The sequence below is a fragment of the Copidosoma floridanum genome, unplaced genomic scaffold, assembly GCF_036245765.1.
Source record: "Copidosoma floridanum isolate Cflo_tuat_1 unplaced genomic scaffold, Cflo_Japanese_pri ptg000007l, whole genome shotgun sequence".
Lineage (NCBI taxonomy): Eukaryota > Metazoa > Arthropoda > Insecta > Hymenoptera > Encyrtidae > Copidosoma > Copidosoma floridanum.
In genome coordinates, this window is record NW_028321884.1 from 3,182,896 (window position 1) to 3,206,969 (window position 24,074).

At 38.1% G+C, this 24,074-nt stretch overlaps 5 protein-coding genes across 7 annotated transcripts; 1 reads left to right on the forward strand and 4 right to left on the reverse strand.

Annotated features, from left to right (window-relative positions):
* Positions 1 to 618: 618 nt before the first annotated feature.
* On the forward strand, positions 619 to 12,508 carry LOC106636442 (epidermal growth factor receptor kinase substrate 8). 2 transcript variants are annotated; one of them, XM_089589175.1, is made up of 11 exons: positions 619 to 1,183; positions 6,912 to 6,988; positions 7,059 to 7,330; positions 7,904 to 8,216; positions 8,314 to 9,040; positions 9,142 to 9,269; positions 9,342 to 9,733; positions 9,828 to 9,945; positions 11,611 to 11,817; positions 11,892 to 12,063; positions 12,315 to 12,508. In XM_089589175.1, the coding sequence occupies exons 2-11, from the start codon at positions 6,940 to 6,942 to the stop codon at positions 12,325 to 12,327; spliced, it is 2,391 nt and encodes a 796-aa protein (XP_089445301.1). In that variant the 5' UTR covers positions 619 to 1,183; positions 6,912 to 6,939; the 3' UTR covers positions 12,328 to 12,508. The 2 variants fall into 2 exon arrangements, with proteins under 2 accessions (XP_089445301.1, XP_089445300.1); XM_089589174.1 differs by having other exon boundaries at positions 9,142 to 9,733.
* On the reverse strand, positions 12,051 to 15,789 carry Ero1L (endoplasmic reticulum oxidoreductin-1-like protein). The gene is made up of 9 exons (XM_014349366.2): positions 15,744 to 15,789; positions 14,968 to 15,659; positions 14,381 to 14,584; positions 14,132 to 14,289; positions 13,865 to 14,050; positions 13,740 to 13,786; positions 13,320 to 13,665; positions 12,955 to 13,248; positions 12,051 to 12,872 (listed from the first exon to the last, which is right to left on the reverse strand). The coding sequence occupies exons 2-9, from the start codon at positions 15,142 to 15,144 to the stop codon at positions 12,821 to 12,823; spliced, it is 1,464 nt and encodes a 487-aa protein (XP_014204852.2). The 5' UTR covers positions 15,145 to 15,659; positions 15,744 to 15,789; the 3' UTR covers positions 12,051 to 12,820.
* A 2,342-nt stretch (positions 15,790 to 18,131) lies between these two features.
* mst (misato mitochondrial distribution and morphology regulator) lies at positions 18,132 to 20,360 on the reverse strand. Its single transcript, XM_014348851.2, has 5 exons — positions 20,090 to 20,360; positions 19,893 to 19,973; positions 19,369 to 19,818; positions 18,492 to 19,299; positions 18,132 to 18,374 (listed from the first exon to the last, which is right to left on the reverse strand). The coding sequence occupies exons 1-5, from the start codon at positions 20,165 to 20,167 to the stop codon at positions 18,166 to 18,168; spliced, it is 1,626 nt and encodes a 541-aa protein (XP_014204337.2). The 5' UTR covers positions 20,168 to 20,360; the 3' UTR covers positions 18,132 to 18,165.
* A 221-nt stretch (positions 20,361 to 20,581) lies between these two features.
* Positions 20,582 to 22,862, reverse strand: mh (DNA-dependent metalloprotease SPRTN). Of its 2 annotated transcripts, none has more exons than XM_089588681.1 (4): positions 22,499 to 22,862; positions 22,261 to 22,415; positions 22,088 to 22,196; positions 20,582 to 21,969 (listed from the first exon to the last, which is right to left on the reverse strand). In XM_089588681.1, the coding sequence occupies exons 1-4, from the start codon at positions 22,646 to 22,648 to the stop codon at positions 20,716 to 20,718; spliced, it is 1,668 nt and encodes a 555-aa protein (XP_089444807.1). In that variant the 5' UTR covers positions 22,649 to 22,862; the 3' UTR covers positions 20,582 to 20,715. The 2 variants fall into 2 exon arrangements, with proteins under 2 accessions (XP_089444807.1, XP_014204348.2); XM_014348862.3 differs by having other exon boundaries at positions 20,582 to 22,014.
* A 178-nt stretch (positions 22,863 to 23,040) lies between these two features.
* On the reverse strand, positions 23,041 to 23,848 carry Apf (purine phosphoribosyltransferase family protein Apf). The gene is made up of 2 exons (XM_014348873.3): positions 23,615 to 23,848; positions 23,041 to 23,532 (listed from the first exon to the last, which is right to left on the reverse strand). Exons 1-2 carry the CDS (start codon positions 23,721 to 23,723, stop codon positions 23,213 to 23,215), a joined length of 429 nt encoding a protein of 142 aa, XP_014204359.2. The 5' UTR covers positions 23,724 to 23,848; the 3' UTR covers positions 23,041 to 23,212.
* Positions 23,849 to 24,074: the final 226 nt, after the last annotated feature.

The following is a 24,074-nucleotide window of genomic DNA, read 5'->3' on the forward strand; positions in this document are numbered from 1 at the left end:
AGCTCTTTGGATTTTTATAGTTTCTCAACAATCATCAATCTACAACTCTAAACAGTTGTTCCTAGAATAGTTGACAATTATGAATAATTAATGACAGCTGTTCACAAACAAGTACATACTGGGAGAGCCCGTAAAAGGCTCGCTGTATCAAAAAACATAGTTCTCATCCAACATAGTTTGCAAGTCAGCTGGTTGCAACATACCAACACTCCTGAATATAAAGCAAGCTTCGAGAAAAGTTCCTTTTCAAAAAGGAGTGGGTAAGTATTAGTCATACTTACAAAGCGACAAAGCTCCTCGATTTTCTTCGTTTATTGATGCAGGTTGTACTTACTTACTTGGCAAAATAAATAATACGAGCACGATCGCTTATTGACGCAGCTGCAACCGGCCCAAGGGTCACGCGTATCGGTTTGAGGGTACGCCTAGGAAGGAACGAGAGGTGGGAGCAGCGCGCTCAGGTGCGAGAAGAGCAAAGAAGAAGAAAATAAAGAGGTGGTGGAGGGGTATTGCCCACATATAAGTATACACACATAGTACAGGTTGTACAGTATATACAGAGAGAGAGAAGGCGGCGGTGGGCAACAACGAGAGCCAGCAGCGAACGAACGACTCAAGCAACAGGTAGGTATGCGTGTGCACCTACGTGGACTGGTGCTCGGCATACCGATGCGTCGTCGCTTGTGCCGTTCGGTTCAAGAGAGGAGAGGGAATTTTATATTTCACGCCAGGCAAACTGCTGTTGCCGCTGCCGCTTTTGCTCCTGCTGTTGCTGTCGCTTAAGTAGTCGAATCGTTCCTCGAATCTGAATCACGCCGCATCGGAACATACTCCGCCGTTTGCTGGTGTGACAGCTAAAGCGATACCCATAGTGTGTGTCTCGTCATTCGTCTTGTGTGCGACGATATCAGTCTCTATCTTTTTTATTTATTTTTTACCATTTCCAGGACACGGGCGTTCAAGAGTTTGTTTTGTGGCCCGTGTCCAGGTGCGTCGTTTAATAAGTATATAACACAATATATCGTACAGATCTACTCATGCTCGAGAGGCATGAGCGGTGCGACGATTACCCCGTGCGCTGTACTCGGCAGAAGCTAACGAGCTCGACGATTTGCTGGGCTCACTTGTAAATGCAGTTAGACGAGTGCAGGGTACTCCAAACAACTGCCCAGGATTATTTACGGTGAGTACATTTGGTGTACTTATTGCGACCACCTGCACATACGATATACATTTGTACAGCCGAACGGATTGCGAGGAGACCGGAGGAGAATTTTGCGGATAGCATTATTATAGCAGAATCGGCCTGCCTGTCTCTCTCTCTCTCTCTCTGGAATTCCATCTCTCGCGGCTGGCTATATAGCTGGCCGACCAACTCTGCCTCTCTCGTCGCTCTACCTATCTCTTTCCGCGAGGAATCGAGGAATGTCGAAACCGCCGTTCCCTCGTTCTCTCTCTTTCTTTTGCTTGACGCACAACACCAGGTAATACCCATATTAGCTTACCATATACCTATCTACGCGTACACCACACTTGGCCGATACGCCTACGTACTGCGACCTGTCCAATGGTATAATAAGGTGTGCGCGTTATGCTCCGAAATGCACAAGGGGGTGTAATAATACGTAAAATACCGATCCCTCGATCCGTACGGATGGAAAAAAAAAAAAAAAAAAAAACACGATCGGAATGCAAGAGGGAGGAGTGAAACAGACAGCGATTCGAGTACCGATCGGCACCGATCTCCTTTTTTTCCGCGGCATCTGATCTACCGATCCCAGCTTTCACGAGGGGGTAAGGGCGGCTATACCCGGGCTGTACCTTACCCGCTGTATACATCTGTAGTCGGATAAATCACGCGTGAGTTACACATACGCGTGTACGCTCGCGAAGTAGATAATATGTTTGGAGCGTACAATATACATTTACATGACGTTTTGTACGTAGGTACGTGTTTGTGTGTGTGGGTACACATATATGCGCGGCGCGAAGGGAAGGGAAGAAGAGAGATCGGCTCTCGTTGTAAGCGTGCGAGTGAAATTCCAATTGCCAGAGACCACCGCTCGATGTATAACTGTTACAGCCGAAGAGTCCTTCCGTTACCGATCAAATACCTCATCCCCATCTCTCTCGGAGAGGCCCATCTGTATTGGCTCTATCTCTCATCTCCCGATGCTCTCACGTGGCACGTGCTATACATTCAACGACAATCGATAAATCGGCTTTTAATCGACTAAACGACATTGCGCTCGTAATCAATGACTCCGAAATTTAAAGCTAAAATAGCATGCATCATATGCGCGATCCGCGTGTGATCTCGGAAGAAGTCAAAGAAGGGAGAAAATTTCTCTAATCGCTCGCCATGCGCACCCGTCCCTCTTTCAACTCGTTCAGAAGAAATCGGTACAGTAATTATACACGCTTGCGACAAGTCCGACAGATACATCGAGTATGCCGATGTTTTTTTTTTTTTTTCCCCAGCAAGCATCCGCGCTCTCTCGACATCTTCTGGCAAAATAGTTAACACCGGCATAAGAGAGAGAAAGAGCCTTATTTGCAGAGAGAGAGAGAGACAGTAGCGAAGAGAGAAACCTAGCTGTTTTGCCATTAAAAAACTTTCACTTCGGGGCTCGTCGTAATGACACCGGAGGAATGCCAAACCTATGCAGGGACGCTCGCGTATACACAATCGTCAACGCATACCTACTTATTCTATCACATCGCACACATATATATGCATACATATTATATTTTTGTACCCCCATGTATATACCGATAACAATACATGTATACATTATTTTGTCAACCTCTTATTTATTTTTTACTCGCGTATGTTTAGGTATGCGTACACTTTTTTTTTCATGCTGCACCACCTTATATATGTAGGTAATGGAGAAAAAGAAAATCGGAAGCGATCGTTCCTCTCTCTATATTTGTCGCGGGAGGAGTGCTGTCTTCGCTCGCGTGCATATATAATATATATGAGAGCCGATGGAATAATAATATTATAAATATGTCAGTTAGTCGAATGTGTGTACGGGTAGGTGTATAGGTATATAGACGACGAGAGAGTCAAGAGGCCCCTCAACGTAATTACGTCACGTTGCATTCCGCACGGCCCAGAGAACAGGGACTCGTTTTCTTCGCGCGCGAAGCTTTTGCCACAGTGCAACTCGCTTCCAAGTGAATACGTACTATATACCTACGTGTGTGTGGATACATATACGTGCTCTGTAATATATACAAGCTGCTCTCTCGGGGCCTTTAAGGCGTGTCCGCACCTCCTTGGGGCCCCCCCCCCTCCTTTCATAAAAGTGTCGGTATGTGTGCAGAGATATACTCGTACATATATTATACGTACATACGTGTTAACGATCATTCCTCCGGCCTCCGGCGGAGCCTAGTCTATACGTATTATATAGATTCCCCTGCTTCTCTCTATAATGCGAGGCCTACTTATTTTTTTCCTTTTTTTCCTTCTTCTCTTGGCCGATGTGCCGCAGGAAGAGTTTTAAGTATACAGAATACGAAAAAATCATTCCTGCCGGTCTTGCAAGCTTCTCTTCGAAAAATCGGCAATGGGCCTCAATACGTTGCAGAGGCGCGCTTACACGCGTCCTTGAGATTGAATCACAGTGGCAGCAAAAAAAAAAATATATAAATAACGTCAGGTCTCCGCGTCGCTTATCGTACAATACAGTTGGACGCAATATCGTCGTCTATCATGTAATTGTGCAGTGAAATAGAAGTGAAAAAAAATACGCACACGATATTGCGACAGATTATACATATGTTATCTAATTTGCGGGGAACTATAGAAGGCTGTATTACATACATCATACTATATACGGATTGATTTTGATCAAATCGTAGATACACCCCCACACCATTATAGCAATATTGCCCAGCTGCAGATCTATAAATATAATATATGTATGTGTAGTTGCGCGACACATACGTAAGTACTCTCTAAATTAAAACCAGTGAAATTTCACTGGTTAATAGTGTAATTTTCACTACCCTCGTCAGTTAGGATCAGGTCACATGCAAATAGTGAATATTCGCTTCATAAAATAGTCAAATGATTTTAACTCTTGAAAGCAGTGAAATTTTCACCACATAAAGCAGTGAAATTGTCAAGCACTGCACTTTTATTATCAACTGAAATGCATCCTACATGAAACACATAGTGAAATGACAATAAATATTATACTGCAGAGAGAGGCACGTTTACTTCAACGTATATCATAGACACATGGTACACGACATATAACGTAATATTTGCCTTATGCATTGACTAACTGCTGGCAATATTTGCAAATTATGAATAGATACACTCTGATAATTTTACCCTTTACTATATATACAAGCTAATATTAATAAAATCGTGTTTACTAACTGTGATCGACAAAACTTTATATGGCGGAATATTGATCTGACGACCATCACTATACCATCAGCGCGAACACTGGAGGATTCTCGGTCCATGTATAGGATAGATACAGGTGGAAGGACAACTTCACTTTGTACACTAAAGGGAAATAAATTTTCACTTCACGAAATAGTGAATTATTTGACTATTTCTTAGCGATCAGTGATTTGAAGAACGTCTCACTTTAGAGAAGTGGAATTCTCACTTAATTGAAAGTGTAAAAAAAAAACTTATATCTAAATAGTGAACATTTTCACTTAGCTTCAAGTGAAACAGACATTCACTACCAAAATAGTGAGCATTTTCACTGGTTTAAATGTAGAGAGTATATAATTATGCACGGTGCACTCAAAATTTCTACAGAGAGTCGTGCCGTTTAACGACGATGACGCACGCTCTGTTATTAAAAAAAAAATGTTTGCATTCAACATCGGTAGCAGTATTTTACGCAACAGCGATGACTCGTATACAACGTGATTATTTTACCACTCGAGAGAGAGCACACCAGATTGCGAGAGATAAGGGGTATTTGATTTATCACGAGTACACGTGTGTTTGCGAGAGGGCGAAAAACGAGAGGAGCCGCTTCGAAAAATCTATAACAACGGAGCGAGATGACGGTGTCGAGAAGGTGCGAGGAATGCGCGAAAAAAAGAACGCCAAGTTAAATTGTATGCCTACCCTTTTCTTCCCGTATACGGGGCACACCGAGCTCTATCTTGTTTCTCCCATTGCCATGATTTTTTTGCTGCCGTTACTCATATAACGTTACTCATGCACCTGATGCATTCAATTCTCTCTCTCTCTCTCGACTATATTCCTTTGGCTCGCAGTCACATTACGTATATTTATATGCGTTATGTCTCCTGTGTACAGTATACAGAAAGATACAGGTACCTGTACGCTACTTTTTCAATAACCCATGCTCGTGGATACATATATGTCATTGAACTTATACGGGAATTCTTATGGTAATGACGAAAAGCGAGTAGAAAGTCTTAGGAAATGAAAAAAAAAAAACGAGCCTGATGTCCATGCGATGTAACTATGTACGTATGGAAACCAATATCAGAGTGATCGTCTGAGCGCCTCGTTTACATCTCTCTCGTATCGGCACTCGTGAGTATTAAAAAAGAGCTCGTCGGTGAAAAGCCAGTCTTCGTCTCGAGGCGGTCGAGCAAACAACGCGCGTTCGCCCGGTTAAAAAATATTACCGATCCCCCTTTGATGCGATTGTGCGCGAACAAGAGTGAAAATCCAAGAAAATCGGGTCGAGGTGTTCCCGCGAGGTTTGTCTTTTTCAAATACACAACGAGCACGTGACAGTCGCATTTTACTTCTCCGATATAACCAAGTATATGAGAGCTGATAATTAATAAAAAAAAAAAAAAAATCGGCTTCTTAGCCACGCGAGTGCGACGAGACAGTGTGCGAGAGAACAAAAAAGTGTGTCTATATGTGTTCGTTACTTTTATTGTTATTGTCCTTAGCCTGTTGATCGGTTTGACAATTTCATTCATTGGTTCTTCGAGCAATCATTGGTAATTATTGTTATTACCATTGTAATGAAATACATATATATATATGCGTATATTGTACCTTGGGAAGGCGAGATCTCGCAAGAGGCAGTACTTTTCAAAACAGCATCTCTTGAGTAAGTTGAAATGCAAATCGAGGATGAAGTAACGGAGGGATTGCTAAAAAATCCATATATGCACCTAGCGACAAACCCACATGTGCTACGATACTCTCAAAGTGTGGTGCACGCGGCGGCACATTGTAGTTTTAACGCGGTGGTTTTTTATTTTTTTTTGTTGATTGACGAAATTCTTATCCATTATAGATCGAGGCGGTTTCATGTGAAACAAATAAACAGTTAACGAGTTTGAAGCGATAAACAACATAGATACCACAAGCCGTGCATTAAGATTATAGGCACAAAAAAAAAAAGGGTAATTGTACAGCGTGACAAAATTAAGTTACATTCCTCATCGAGTGGGAAAAAAACAAACCGCTTAGCGCACGTACATTAGAACGATAAAAAAAATGTGTGGTTACTTTTATTTTCCTAATCTTATCGATACCAATAATCTACAAAAGAAAATTATCAGGGACACGCGCTCGGACGCTTTCCATTATCTTTTTTACACCGAAAGGGTGCACGGATATAATTATACATCGATGGCTCTTTTTTTTATTTCTTCAATCCACGACGCGGACGGTTTCACGTTTACGAAAACCCACAGCACTGCAACAATAAATGTGTGTAACGCGTATATACGTATCGTTATGTTAAACAAAGCAATATATGTATTAAATATCAGTCATTGTTCGAGAGTCATTGGACACAACACGTGTATCTCCGACATACGCGCGAGCTAATGTATATAAATACATATAAGTACTGTTTCGAAAAAAAACAAAAAACAAAACAAACAAAAAAGCGATGAAAATATATATTTATATTTAACACTTTCAGACACGAGATTTGAACCGATAGTCGCAGAATGCCGTATTACAATTCGGCAAGCCATGGAAACTCTCTCTACAACAAAGGTAAGCGGAATAATTGTACGGAAAAAAAAAGAAAAAAAAAAAAAAATTAACAATAAACGTAAACGAGCAGAAAGTGGCCCAGGCGGCACGTCCAGCACCCCGAGCGGGCGTAGCAGTTCGGGCGGTGGTGGCGGCAGCGGTGGCGTCGTCAGCTCGGCCGAGTCGACGTACCTGATAGAACACCTGGCGACCTTCACGGTGACCAAGGACACGGGCATTGTCTACCCGGCGGACGGCATGAGGCGACTGCTCCAGCTGGAAAAGAGCAACGGCATCTGGAGCCAAAAAATGCAGATGCGGCTCGAACGAAATTGGGTCCTCATCATGGACAATGAGACCGGGGTGAGTAATATCATTTTTTTTTTCCCTTCTCTCTCTCTCTCTACAAACAAATTGGATAGGGTTTGGTCGGAGGCCTTGTTTTTTTTTTTCCCCTCCTCTAATGAATGCGCATTATAACGGGACGGAAAATTCAGAGTTAGACGGCCGGTCGCTTGCTCGTCACATGTAGATTACCTCTCGCATATCGGTCAACCGTACAAGTACCTACTTTGAGAACGCGTCCGAAGAATTCGTTGAATCGTCTGTTACCTTTTTTTTTTTTTTTTTTCTCCCCACCTCGATTGTAAACTGTTTTCGCGCACAGATAATGACTATGTGTAAGATATATTATGTGGAATAATGTACGAGAGAGGAAAATCATAAACGCGCGTAATGGTATCATCTTCCGTCTCGTTAAAAATGATTGTTATTAGTATTACCTGATGCAAAAGAGAATTGCGCAACGCTCTCGATTGAGATATTTATTAACATATTATATACGTATAATGTTGTTTTTTACCGCGTGTATATTTATTATGTAACAATATGGTGTTTTTTTCCTGTATGATGAGCATATTGCGTTGTGCATTATAGGCGGTGATGGAGAGATTCCCAGCGGCGCTGATCCAAGAACCCACGGCCTTCACGTCCCGCGACCCGATGGAGATGTACAACAACATCCTGGTGTTCACGGTCGTCGACGACAGCAGCGCTAACAACCAGCGCGCCGAGATGCATATCTTCCAGTGCCAAAGTGTATCCTCGGAGTGCCTCGTCGAGGAGCTCAAGATGCTGCAGGCCGGCAAACTCGTGACCGGCGGCTCGCCCCGTACCTCCCGCTCCCACATCCCACCGCCCCCTGCGCTACCGCCCCCCGAACCGCCCCTCAACGGAGTCAACGCCAACAGTTAGTCTCTCTCTCTCTCTTTCAAATACGTATGCATGTATAAATGTCCAATTGACACCGGTTGTAAATGCATACGCGTGTGTTCGTTGCCGCGTAGATGACGGGCACCACCATCACCACGAGGACACGTCGCGGGAGGAGAACAACGACGAGGTGTCGTCGACCTCGTCGGACAAGTACGAGCGGGACGTGACGATCCTGAACCACTGCTTCGACGACATCGAGAAGTTCATAGCTCGGCTGCAGCACGCGGCCGCGGCGTCCCGGGAACTCGAGCGCCGTAGGCGCAACCGCAAGTCGAAGAAGCGCAATCTCGGCGACGGTATGCTCACCATGAGGGCCAAGCCGCCCCCGGAGCTCGAGTTTGTCGACATATTCCAAAAGTTCAAGCTGTCGTTCAACCTGTTGGCCAAACTCAAGGCCCACATCCACGACCCGAACGCCCCGGAGCTCGTGCACTTTCTCTTTACCCCGCTCGCCTTGATCGTCGACGCCTCGCACGACACCAACTACGACCAGAACCTGCCGAGTAAGGTGGTGTCGCCCCTGTTGACCCGCGAGGCCGTCAACCTTTTGATGAATTGCGTGACGAGCAAGGAGACCGAGTTGTGGCACTCGCTGGGTGACACGTGGCTCGTGCCTCGGGAACAATGGAAGGGCCACGAGCCCCCGTACCACCCGGTATTCATGGACGGCTGGTCGCCGGACTGCCCGATGCCGGACGAGAGAGATCACAACGACCATCTGGCCTCCCTCCTCAACGCCGACAAGCGCAAGAGGGACGACATACCCGACCACCAGAACGACCCTTACTACGGTCACAGGTGATGATGACACCCTTTCTTTCTTTTCAACAACAACAAATAACAATAATAATAATAATAATAGTATGTTGTCAATGTACGTGTGTGTGTGTGTTCATCAGGGAGGCGGAGGAGTCACACTACAGCAGCGACTACCTGGATTACGAGAGCCGCGAGGACCGGGCGAACCAGGAGTACTTTGATCGAGGCTACGATCGGGGCTCGGAGCTTTACGGCCGCGAGGAACAACGTGAGCGTGAGCGGGACCACCGTGAGCGTGAGCGATTGGAACAAGCGCGTGCTCACAGTGACATATCCGTAGATTCGATCGAACGGAGCGGCCGGCCGGTCGGGGGTGGCGGTGCAAGCGTCGGTGGAGGAGGAGGAGGAGGTGGCGGGGTCATGCCAGGCGAAAGGGCTCAGGAGGCCTGGATGGACGAGCTCGTGGCACGGCGGGCAAAAATCGTCCAGGTGACCTATCCACGTACCGCTAACAACGACAAGGAGCTGACTGTCGTTAGGGGCGAGTACCTCGAGGTCCTCGACGACACTCGCAAGTGGTGGAAGGCAAGGAATTCGCGCGGCCAGGTCGCCCACGTGCCCCACACTATTGTCACGACCCACAACCCGTCCGCCTCGCCCGACAACGACAACTTCAACAATCCCCTCTACGCGGGTAGATATCAGAGGCAATCCCACGGCTACAATTACGAGGTGAGCGTATAACTGATATTATATTACCTATACCTGTATGCACCCGTGCGTTTTTTTTCATACAATTCTTCGTATGGTTTTGGTATGATCGTAGGATTCGGAAATCGATGGTGCCAATACTAGTCCTGGATCGGAAATGAATCACCGAACCCACGCTATTCCACCGCCAGCCCCCGCGGATTGGGTACGCAAGGAACGACTCGGCAAGAAAGGTGAATTCAGATACTTTTAAGGCCGCGTGTGTTACACCGGCTTTAGTAACGCGTCATTCAATTTTCATTTTTTATCCTCGTATGCGAATTTTCTTTTTTTTTTTTTTTTTTTTTTTTTCTTTTACCAACTACATTGTATATGGAAAAAAAAAAAAAAAAAAAAAAAAAAGAATACCGGCAAAATTATATTAGCTCTTGGAGAATAACACTACTCGCGCATTCATTCCAAAGCGACAGTGAGGAGCGTGACGTCCCTCGAGTCGGAAATCTCTGTCTTGTCTTTTGTATTGTCGTGCGTCGCATTTTATTATTTACATAATATACGTAATCCAAAGCTACGTACCTCATCCCCGTCGTTTAAATGCTGCTGCTTCATCGTGAAAAAGATTGTCATTTTATAACAACGCTACTTGCCGATTTACATAATACATGTGTCGTTGTGTTTGTGAGGATATATGTGTTTATATAAAGCTCAGGGTGACAGGGGAAACTGTATAACATGTGAAAATTTGTGCGAGTTACTTGTCGTCCAATCACGCTTTTTTTTTCTTCAAAAGGAAATGTGGCGTATTGACATATATACGTGCTGAAAGCTGGCGGTATGTAAATCTTATTTTGATTGTACGTTTTGTTATGATTCAAATTCCAAAAGTTTTTTTTTTCTTATTCATGATGAAGGATACATTTATATTTATACATGTATAATGATAAAACGAATTTATTATTATATTAAATTACCATCTATACTAATAGAAACAACGTCATTGTCATATCATTGTCTATATTTGTATTATTGCTGCTACTACGTACATATACGTACATGACGATTCATACTTTATTATTAATATTATATATCAACGATACACTATCGTTCTCGTTATCACCATTGTCGTTATTTTGCAATTTCTATAAGGCAAAGAATTTCTTTTTTTTATTTTTTTTTATTTTTACACACATTTATGTAGATTCTTGTGATTGTTTATTCTTTTAACATTAATTCAATTCAAATCTTACAAATTGTTTATACAATTTAAAATACCAAGTGACGAGAATACCTAATTAACCGTATTAGTCTTTGTTAATCGATTTTTCGCAATAATAACATTAATAATTTTTTATTCAAACAAAAAAGATATACGTACATTATATATGCATACACTTTATATATTTATCAATTACATGTTACGAAGAATCTCAAACATTTCTTATATCAAATAAGCATATATATATTTATATATTGTTTTTATACTAAATTAAGGGAGTATAAAAAACTTAGGTGCAATTTATATTTTCAAATAAAATAAGTGTACAAAGTTATGTTTTAAGTTAAAAAAATAAAAACAATGTACTTATCTAAAAATATATTATGTAATATTTGCATGTGAATGTGTTTTGTGTCAACTGCCTCTTGACATCGTTCGATTCTCCTTTTCATCCATCATAACTAAGGCTTTCCATTTTTCATTCAAAAATCCATGCTAATATTGAAGAAAATCAAGTTTAACATCAATCTTGTAAAGCTTTTACTGTGATTCGTATTTTTTTTCAAAATAAAATCATGCTCTCATACAACAAATGAACTGTCAAAGCTTTTGTTTGCTTTCGGTGCTGTCTGCCTTTTAAAACTTGAGGAAATTATTTTTTTATAAAATTTAACATTACCAGGTGATAATTCCGATTCTGATAAAAACAGCACTAATGATGTTGCAAGTACAATTTTATTGAACGAATCTATACCGCCGACTCCACCTCCGCTGCCAGTGTTACCATTACCGCATGTATCCACACATAAAAAAAGACCCCCGTTGTCCATGATTACGACAACCACAGCGGAAGTGCATAAATCCGAGGAACCGATAATACCAAAAAAAGGTTCGTTTTCATAACATTGGTCGTTCTAACAAAAATTTGACAAATTCATAAAATTATCAAGTATTTTGATGCAGAGAGAAATCAACGAGAGCAAGTACACGAGGAGCTCAAATCCGTTTTAACGAGAATTCGTGAGAGAAAAAAAAACCTTGACGTAGGAACGAATAATAACAACAACACCTACGGCAAGAACAACGTTGCATGTTATGCGTTTCAAACATGGAATGATAAGAGAATGAACAAAAGGTATGAAAATAAAAAGTTATCAATACTTTATTATAGGTGTATTAATTTTCAAATAAATCTTTTTTACATTGGGTACTTAATTGGAAAAAGAATTTCAATTTCCTCGTAATTTAGTTAAAAGACATTAAGTCAATGTAAATAAAATTAATAATGGACAACTGAACGTAATATATTAGAATTTGTAACGATAAAAAATATTAATTATTATTGCTTATTCATTTACAACTACTTTTTCTCCATTTTTTTTCCAGTACAAATAAATAGTCGATATACGCACATCCACGTTGTAACAAGCTACTTTCTTTACAATCACATCGAATTGACTCTTGACTGCTGCTACTATTACAAAAATTTATTGTGATCATACACAAAAATTTATATTTTTTGTACGATTTGTAAATTAAAATATAAAATAAAATAACAAAGTTTGTCTAAATCCCGAAAGTTTCCTTTTGTATATTTCAAATAAAGAATAAAAAACAATTGTAACTTTCGCATGAATTATGTTTCATTAAGATTGAATATCATTTATCACAGATATGGTCGGTTTTTCAGAGAAGTCGTCATTAAAAGAAGACATGTATAAAGTAATGGAAGAGTATGAATGAGACATAAAAGGATTTTTCTTTAAAATTTCACGCTAAATATCAGAGTTCAAAACAAAAACTTCACAGAGGTGTAAAAATATGGTGGATGTAAAGCTTATCAGCGTGACGTATGCAAAATTAGTACTAAAATCTTCTCTTTTTATTTTACACTATCTCATCATTTTTCGAAATTCCTCCAATTCAAATATGCTTTCTGATAACCTGTAACAAGAAAATATTATGTAAAGTGATTAGTAGGCAAACATGATCATTTCCCTTAGTTAAAATATTTTATTTGAATTACCTGCCAAAAGCATTGACAAGTGACACAATTTCACTTCTGTCTAAGAAAAATTGTTTTTTACTGAAATCTATAAGGGTAGGTTCGTATTGTTCAAACTTTCCTGAAAACAGAATTTTCAGAGCAGTGCCAAGACCTTGAACTTGAAGTTTTCCCCACAGCTTACATTTGTCACAACCGACACAATCCATTATTCGAGATATATTTCTAAAGTGACTTTTAAATTCCTCTTTTAATACTTGAGCTTCTACACCGCCATTAAACATAACGCTTTCATTGAAGTGTTCGGGAAATGTTCTGCAATCAAAAATTGAGTTGTACAAAATTCAAAATAATGCAAATACATTATCCAATAAATGATTACTTACTGTATAACATTTAAAATATCATTAACTGCTAGTCGAGTATCTTTATCTTCATTTGCATTCCCAGTGTAATATGCTTCTCTTTGCAAATAAGGAGCTGCCTTAGCTAGTGCTCTTAATTCTAACATGTATATAAAATAAAGGTTTTTCAACCAATTTGGACCTTCTCCACCAGTTGTTTCCGGTGAAAAACGTCTTTGGAATTCTTCTAAATTAGGTCCCCATTGTCCTTCAGAAGATATTTCCAACTGATTACTAGATAACAAGTACTTAGCCGATAAATGTATATTTATACTAGTGTGAAGTCCAGAAATTACTCTATAAAACACTCTCTTTTCTAAACACATGGCTGGAAATAAATAAATAATTATAATTTTCAATTTTAAATGTAAATTTTTTACTTTTTATTAAATCGTTTCATACCATTCATTTTAGAGGTTTGTATAAAATTATGCGGCGAATTTTCGGGTCTGCAAAAATGTTTAATATTACTTTTTGAGCAAATAGCTGGGAAAAAAAGTTTATAATGAAACAAATGTGATTCTCACCTAAAACAGTTCTCCATATAAATACTACGCCAAATTCGATGAGCACTGGAACCTTTGTAGCCAGTATATCTTTCTGGATTCAACAGTAAATTAACATATTCCCCTGTATCAATCTCTTTTATACAAAAACTATCCTGTGCATCATCATGTTTCTGCCATCTCTGGAATCCCTTATAGTTCTCTGAACTAGAGTGAAATAGAATTCATTTAATAAACCTTGCATGATTGTTAATAGAGATAAAACGAATAAAAGTATTTATTACTGACCTTATAGTGGTATTTAAAAATCCTAATTCTATGTTATGATCACGTATCTTGTGATCACAATCAGTTACTTGCAAATTAAGTTTATATTTTTCGGCTGGACTTTCGTCAGCGTGATTGTTTCTCGAAAATTCGCCTTTCAATCCAACTGGAATGTCTTTCTAAAAATTTAATAATTACATAGGGCTATGAAACATATGGTCACTGAAGCATGATTAAATCAAATATTAAAAACCATTATGTTCAGCTTACATCTTCGCAAGGCTTAATGTGGCAGTATCGAATTGCACACTTGCTGTCATCTGCCCAAAAAGGACAGTCACTCTTTAGATTGACTTTGTAGAATCTAAAATAATCTCTGACTAGAAGACTCTGCAGTCTGGGATAGATTTTAACGTTGTTGAAGTAATCTACCGTGTCCACGGTACAACTACAGTCATCGATGGTACCATTTAGCTGCAAAACACACAGAGACATGAGTATGTTTATGCTGTACACTCATTGAATAAGTATTTATTAATTTATAAATTCAGCAGGCACTAAACTAAGCAATGACAGAAGAAAAGGGCATAAGCATACAACATTATCGAGTGCTTGTCCTAAAAAACGAAATGTAAATATTTCGAGACCAATAAATAATCGTAACGTCAAGCAGATTCGTAAATATTTAAATGGCTTATTGGTTGGTGGGCGTCAATAACGAACTGTCACAACATAATATATATACGTATGTAAAGTTCGTGGGTTATGTTATTCGCTTGTCAAAACAAATAACAAACGCAAGCATATGGAACGAAAAGAAAACAACAACAAAGCGTGTACGTGTAAGTAGGTATTACCTTGCAAAAGCATTGATCGTTTATGTGTCGGTGATTGGTCCCATAATAATTGCCGCCCGTTAATTCGCTGCACAACGCGAGCAGCACAAGTAAAACAGCAGCAACGGAAGATACCGCACCTCGTCTCCTCGACATCATCATCATCATCATTGGGGTAATCATTTCGAGTCTGGCCATAATAATATGAGCGTCTCGCAACCTCGTCTCCAAGCAGTCTTCACCACCATTAGTTAGGTTGAACCACTCGCAACAGCAGTCAACGTGTTAACATGCTATCGCGCCCCAGCTGTTCAACTAATTACTTAGTTTATTCCTCTGATGTCTGGCTCGGTCTGATGCCTGTGAAGGCGCACAGTGTGTGCCATCATGCCAAGATCAAACGTGAAGGACGAAGGAAGATAAAACACGTTTATTTATACTTAAGATAGTATATTGTGCAGTCACTTTCTCCGCCAAATGAATTAGCTGAATCGACTTGAGTCCCCAATTAGCATCTGCAGCGTGTCTTTAGAGATGTTCACCGGTACACGTTTACTTATATACTTACAGTTATACCTATGTTACAATAGGATACCTGCGTCAACGCACGTACACCCACTACTTACTATCACTCGTTTGGATAAGTACACGTCGCTGCTAACTTTCTTTTGATGCTAAGTAGGTACATACGTGTCTATATCACTGACGTGGCTCTGAAAATGTTTTTATCATTTTTCGCGTTATAAGGTATACTTATGTTAAACGTAGATAGTGCACTTGTGACTATGTAAACTTACTCATGAACATGCTTATAATCATGATACGTACCAACGAATATAGACTCTTCGTTGGACTTATAAGGATTTTTCCACCCACACGTGATGTAAAACATTTAGATTAGGACACTGTTATGTTGGCGGACTAAGGCATATAAATGTACATAATGTATACTCATAATTTTTCTAAACGTGTTACACAGCTGGAACCAAGTTTTTTTCCTCAATTATATCATAAAATAATCGAGTTTTCCGTTTTCACTCCGTAAAACAAGCCGACCGAATGGTCCTTTTTTTTTAGCGCAGAGCCAAAATAGTACTCTTTGCCTTTCGTCCTCGTGGTTAAATTGAGTTACAAACAGCTGAAAATTTTATTAAAACTTTTTCATCGAGAATGCAATAATACATGTGTGTACGTAATTTTAGAGCGTCACATGATTTAAGTACAATATAAATAATTAAAAAACAAGCCAATCGCAGTTTGCACTTGAGTTATTTTCGGTCGGATAAATTACTATTTTGTATACACTTACAGAAACGAAATAATTTTATTTATTTGCTTGAATTATGCCCACGTAATAGTTTTTTGGCTGTACATACCAGAAAAGCGCAATTAACAACTCGTACTGCGTGTATTCTAAAAATATTTCAGTAAAACAATAGATAGTACATACCACGTGCGAAAATCCGTTGGTCATGCGACAAACCAAGTAAAAAAGTTTAAAATGTTTACGTATAGAATACCATCGTGCTTACACATTGCGCTTGTAATTCGATCTTTTTAATCGCGTTTTAACAGCGAAGTAAGGACTATATGCGTTAAAACCTATACATCACATAAAAAATTAAAAATGCAATTACAATGAGCATTCGCTTTGGATATTATTTTTACATTACTTACTTTGTTGAATTTTTTACTTGACAAGTTTTAGCGCGTGCAGTCATAATTGTTACGCTATTAAAACAAAAGCTAAAAAAATCAATGGAATATCGAATTATGATCGCAACAGTATGGTTCACATTTTTTTTTTTTTTTGTTTAAAGCTTTTTAATGAATTTTCAGTTTTATCATCTTAGATTTATCGCTTTAGATATACAAAGTACACGTATTAGTTTTGCGAAAACGTACAATGTTTTTAAAACACCTTTGTAAATTTCACGTCGATTTATCCTGAAGAAGCTTTAACACAAAATGACAGTAAGACTTTTTAAATTCATCCACTTCGATGTATTTAAAAAAAACTTTTAGACACATTTACGGAGGTAAGGATTACGATTTTCCTTTACGATTCAGCGTACGTGAACACAAGTGTATTTATTTATAATTACGTAAATTTAAATTTGTGTGTACAATTTTAGACGATAAAGATTTTTTTTTTCACGTTTTAGCTCCTATCTCCTTCGATAGATTTTGATGCACGCGCGTATCTCATACACATATGTACATGTATATAAATTATGTAAAACATGAAAAACTTTAGTTCGCAAACAAAATTACAATCACATAAAAAAAACAATCTTTATTTACACTACTATAATGTACTATATAATAATTTTATTCGCTGGCTTGAAAACTATAAAAAAAGAAAAAACTAAAAACATTCACCAAAGGTATTGTTTCTTCGAAATCATAACAGTATTTAAAAATTCACCTGCTTGAAAAAGATTTTTAAGCAAATAGTTAAAGAATCAAAATAAACGATATTAGTTAAAAAATAAACAAAATTTGGATGACTTATCGAATTGTTGAAAAACTGTTATTTTTACATTCGTGCCAAAGGAGGCCATTTCTCTTTCATTACAATGGATTCTTTATAATAAAATATGAAATACCAATCACCAATAACGCCCATGGATTTGTTAGAAAATTTTATTAGGATACAGCACTTAATATATAAATATATATACTCACGCAACAGAGCTTCGATGACATCAAACGTGACATCAAACGAATCCCAAAAAAAGCTCATCTATAGCGAAGACAGCTGGGCCATTATTTCAGTTTCGCCATCACTTGAAACTATGGCTTTTAAAGGAATCCTCATTGCCTATTATTTCAACATATCTGTGCGCAAGAAAATAACAATAGGAACGTCTGGAGTATAAACTCAACGTCCGACAGATAATAACTACAGAAAAAAAAAAAAAAGTTATGCACGTGTTAATTAAGTGTGTACTTCTATCACGTGTCTACCTGTTATCGCTCCCTACATTACTGATAAATTTTTCGAGTTGTCAGGGCAGAAGGGGCCACTACCGGAAACGCTTTAGCTTAGGAATTTTCTTTACATTTCGTAAAAATCGTATTTAAAGTATCTTCAATTATTTATCGAAACAATGACGAAGTTCATTACAAAAAAAGGACCGCAAAAGGATGTAAAGAATTTTGAAATGCTTCTGATTGCAAATATATAGAAATGTATTTTTTTGTACAAAAATATGATCAGTTGTCATGCTCTTCGTAGTTTTCTTTGCAATCAATTAGATTATGAACGCTTTCTTGAAACTCATCCTGCTCCAACCCTGATATTTCAAAGGCATGGAATTTCCGTAGGCTTCCGACTTTTTTGGTTTCTTTGATAAGAGCCTCGTACATGTCTGCAATGAACCTACCAGAGTGCAAGCCAGCCATAATTGCCACACTTTTGACATCTGAAACCAAGAGTGAATTTTCTACTTATTTATTTCAACTCACCATCTTTTACCAGCAAACCATGAGTTCGAAAAAGATGTTAAACATTTTCAAATCAATAGATAATAATCATTTACCTCCATCACGCAATTTGGATGTAATATTTCCATCTGCCGACACGTTACTGTTGAATATTTTCGGAAACGGATCTTTAACTAGTAGTCCTCTTTCAACTGTTGTCAGATGTGATGCTGAAGCATAACACGCACCATCCAGGTAAAGACTCATCATTTCGTGAACAGACGAATATCTGTATGCTAGTTTCTCCATTTGATCTTTTGCATCTTCCATTGGTCGTTTCAATCTATTCTCTGGAATACCTCTCAGAGCTACACTTTGAGAGACATACTCGTTACCTATTTCGCAATTGGGAGTCAGACTTGTCCATGGGACACTATCATCAAGATCTTCCAACATGTCAATTAAATCTTGGTTTTCTGCAATAGGAAATGGCAAACTTAAACTAGTAGCTGCTACTTTTCTGCCTAGTTTGTTCAAATCGGCACACAGATCGGACAAAGTGGACATGGGATATTTCTTATGTCTGTAGCGCAAAGTGAGTGTATCCAAGGCACTTGCAAGCAAAGAGCTTGAATGGTATTTGAGATCAGATTGATAATTGAGATTATCGAATATCCTTGCTCTGCCTGGAGTAAGCCAAGCAGTTGAACTACAACACAATGGACTAAACAGAGACGAATGTTCCCCAAACTGTTCCCAGCTCAGCACTGTGTTGACTATTCTTGCTCTATCTTCCAGCGACGGTTTTCTTTGTTCCGAGTCTATCACTGGAATAGTCAGTATACTTTTTCCATACTCGTCTCTTAAATGTTGAATACAAGATGCCCCCAATCCTGCGAATCCGTTATCTGCATCTACAAGAACCTGGATAGCAATATTAATGAAGAACATATATCTTTGTTCAACAGCTTATTTTATTGTTGACCACTGTACCTGGAAACCTTGCATGAAGTCGCACTCTTCAACATAAAGTCTTATTTTATCAGTAAAGTCTTCTGAAAATTTTTCAGTTTTCCACAAACTTTGTCCCAGGGGAAATACATTGAATGGCTGTGTGGTGGAACAATGCTCATGGTCTGTGATAATATTAACAGTTCTAGGATGAAAACGAGGAACCAAGTAATCTGTCCAAGTTTTTGTTTCTTTTTCAAGGTCATAGGTGATTTTTTCTGCCAGATTATTCGTCTGTTCAAGACTTTGCACAAAAGGGGATTTTTTAGATGGAGGTTGTACTGTACTTTCTAGCTTATCTTCGTGCCACAGTATTTCTGGCTGTTCTTTCTTGTCATCTGGTAAAATTTCTTCAATATTACCTTCTTCACTCAAGTATCCAAATGTACCTTTTAAATCTGCTAATAGCAATCTTGGCGTGTATGTAACTTTCTAAAACAAGTAATTATTGTATGGATACAAAACATAAGAAATTTCAACTTACAAAATGCATATTAAATAACAACCTTTCTAAGTTCTCCTTGCCTGTATAGAACATCGGGATTGATTTCTGATGGATTTTCAGGGTCATATGAAAAATTGTTTTCCTACAAATAAAAGTTTTTATTCAAATCAAAAGGATTGGTTGATTGTATTAAAAAAAAAAAAAAAAAAGCATATGAGATTTTTTCTGAAAAAGTATTCTGATTTTAAATGTATTTACCTGAATATTCCACCAATGTGTTCCAACAAAATTAGCATAATGCCCTAGTTGAATTGTCAATATTTCTCTGGTGGACATTTTTTAAAAATTAAAGATGGCTTTTTTGTTTTAACCTATATGTATTTTACCAAGATGAAAATACTTCAATAAAACATAAAATTATAATTTTAAAATCAAAGTTTAATCGAATAATTCGACGTTTAAACAATAACGTTAAATAAAAAACAATTTAGCACTACTGAAATGACATGAAACCGCGTAACAAAAACACACGTTGTGACACATATAGGTGTGATATTTAATGTGTGAGTGTCAAGTCACTTGTCCAACACCACCAATCACTATCCTGAATAATCTTTGCGCGAAATTTAAATTTGAAAGCTTAAATTAACCATGGAAAAGGGAGGGATAGAAATGAAGGTTTTGTCTACTGATATCAAAATAATTACTATTTATTGAACACACAAGGTATACCAAGTGTATAAAGCTTAGATTACTAGAAGTGAAAAAATAAGACATTTGGACCGATAAACAGTACAATTTTATCACTTTTTCTTATAAAATAACTTAGTATCAATGTCTGTGAATATGTATTTTATAATATAAATACTGATTTAACGTTATTTTTATTTTACAACACAAGTATCCAAATGTTCATTCATCAATGACTCCTTGACCAACTTTGTACAAACAGGACAAGGATATTGATCCAAAACTTCCGGCTCATCAGTCTTTGAAGTTTCTAATTCAATCACGTCATCATCATCCTTATCGTCAAACACAGAAGCAACACATTCTTCCAAATGATCATTCAGAGTCTCATTCGGCTTTAACTTCTTATTACAGATCAAACATAAGTGTGGAGAGTCATGTAAATTAACTGAGCTGGAGTTGCACTCATCAAGTGAAATAACATCATCGTTTCCTGTTTTGTTTTCTGACTTATTGTGTAGACAAAGGTCCAAGTGATCATTAAATTTGTCAGCAACAATTTTTTTATCACACAGTGGACATGTCACTTCGTTAGAGTCTGAATTACTTTTGGATTTTTTACTAGGTATACAATAATCGTTTTCGCTTTTTCTTTTGTTTCCCGAGGTACTTGGGACAGCAATTGGTTCATTAGAAACATTAAAGGAGGTACTCGGGATGGCCTTTGAGTTGATTGAAACATTTAGTAAACACATATCTAAATGGTCGTTAATTGTTGCCTGATCTACAAATTTACTACAATTTGGACAACTAACTGTAGTGGTTGCTGCATCATTTTGAGGATGACTTTCTTCGTTTGAACTATTCAATATAATTGGTAAACTAGTTTTAGTAGTTGAAGGCTTATTTGGAGGAGCTTTACTGGTAGTTTTAACTTGAGTATTGTTTGAAAATTTATCCAGCAAATTACTTTTTCCTGTACCTGAACCCCCTAACACACCAGAAAATGAAAAGCGCGGCTTTTCATTGCCAATTGGTTTTGGTGGCTGATTTTCACTAGAATTTCGATCTTTATTGCTATTTTTTTCCAACCAACTAAGCACACCATTTTTTTCAGGAGGTTTCATAATTTTGACACTGTTATTACCAGGTATTTTTTTGGTTTTCTCAAGTTTCTCCGGCTCTTTTATTTTTGTGTACTGACCTCCACATGTTAACTGATGCTCGGCCCACCAAAAGTCATTTGGGCCAGGAGCACGGTTCATAGCTCTCCTTACGATTCCAAAATATGGCGGTCTTTTTTGACATGGCCCATTACATCTCCACCAATGCTGCTGATACAATTTAACTTCTTCATGAAAGTCATGATAAATAGTTATGTTTGTTCCTGCTTCTCCATTAATTCTGTTCATATGCGACTGAAATACTGGTCCATGTCCATCTCTGTCCTTATTATTATTTGTGACAAATAAGTAGGCGTGTATCATCTCATGCTTAAATATTTCGTGAATACAGTTACTTAATTAAAAATACATACAAGTACAATGATAAAGGATTTCAACATACCAGAAGAGTTTCGATCAAATCTTTTCGAGGCCTCAGTTTTAAAAGTGGCTCGCTCAGTGCAATGACACATTCTTTGTTTCTAGGATGGAATGTACATGTGCCTGCACAACTGTGATAAGAGCAGTAAATAACTGATGAAATATGCTTATTGTACGGAAAGAGAAAAACCTTACCTTGTCATTTTTTTACTCCATTTGACTTCAACGGAGAGCAGAGCATTCCAAAAAAATTTTTCATTGAACTGTACAAATAGTGTGAATACATTTGGAGTTGGATCAATGTATTCCAAAGTCTTGTCAATGAGAGATTTTGGCTGATAATTGCTTTTCTATTTACAAATTAAATGAAATAAGCACAATCACTCTGTGACAGTTTAAAATTTTAAGAAAAAAAAAAATAACGAAAACTAACCTCCTGTGGGATCACAGCATTCTCAGTGATTCCCAAGTGGTTTAGCTGATTTTGAAGATTTTTTGCTACCGCAGCATCTTCTCGGGTTTTAATGTCATTCAACTGCTTGTCTAGATTTATCGCCACTTTCCTATCATACCAATAACTCATTTTTCCGGTGTCAACTGATGGAAACTTTTCATGACAGTCAAGCGAGTCAAGTATACAATATGGAAAATTTAATACTTTACAATTTTTATGTACGATGCAACAATTAACAATTACTGCGTTTCCGCATCTAAAAACTTTTCCAAATCATCGAAACAAAACAACAAAACGAAAAACTTTGAGAGGAAGAAAGGAAGAGGGGGCAAGTACATACAAGTAGTAGGGGCCATTTGAAATTTTGGCGTGAGCTGCAGCAGAAAAGAAAAACACCTGACATGTGAAACTTGTATTGTTGACATTGGAGTTTTAAGAGGAAGTCAGAAGTCAGAAGTTTATTTTAGGCTAAAGACAAGTACGAAATTATACATGTTTCAACTATATCAGAGACTCGCCATAGTTTACAAAATTAAAAATATTTTGTTGAGAGAGGAAAGGTTGACTAACATTTGTTGATAGCAAAAATTAATAAAATTCGTTAAAAAGTTATATGGTAGAATTCATACTGGGTTTGTATTAAAAACTACACGACAAGCTTCATAACGTAAAAAAACAACTAATCACAGATTATCATTTTTGTATATTGTCAGAAATATAACTGTCGAAAAAACGTAGTGTCTCTTGTAAATTTTCGTACACTGCCGTTTCACAGGCTTCTTTCAGAGGAAGCCACTTAAAATCCTGATGTTCTTTGGACATAACAACTTCCTTCGAATTGTTTATCAATTCCGCCAACCAATAAATCACAGTTTTTGGTTTGTTTTTAACCAAATAGTTCAGCTCTTTTTTGGCATCTTCGTATATTTTCAAATCTTCTTTAACAAATCCGGCTTCTTCTTCGGTTTCCCGTAACGCCGTTTGCATGTCCGATTCTCCCTTATCGACGTGACCTTAGTTATAAAAAAAAAGTACGTAAAATAAATACTTGAACAATGGAATACAAAACCAACATGTTATGGTACAAGTATGTACCCTTTGGCGGAGACCAATGTTGATCACCATAATTGGCTCGCATCAGTAAATACTCCACATTCTGCGATAACCTTCGAAAAATCACGAACCCGCAAGCTCTCTTTCCCATGGTCACTTTTTTACTACTAACAGCTTAGATATGCTAATAAGTGGATACGCGACATAAGTACGCGTGACTACTTATGCAAACCACTTGTCGTGTAAAACCTGTAATAAGTATACCAACCAGTAGACGTTAAGACTTAAGACGTCAGCTGTTGCCGTCAGCTGCTGTTCTGACGCGGTTTGTGTTGATACCTTTCAATTTTCAATTGGCCCGGTAAGGATTCAAGTTATATAAGTACTTAAGTAACTTACATACATTCTACTTGATCAGAAACGAAATTTCTTCCGACAGGAGAATGTTATGACATTTATGATATTTGAGATATTTCAGAGGTGTAGAAAAAAATATGTTAAT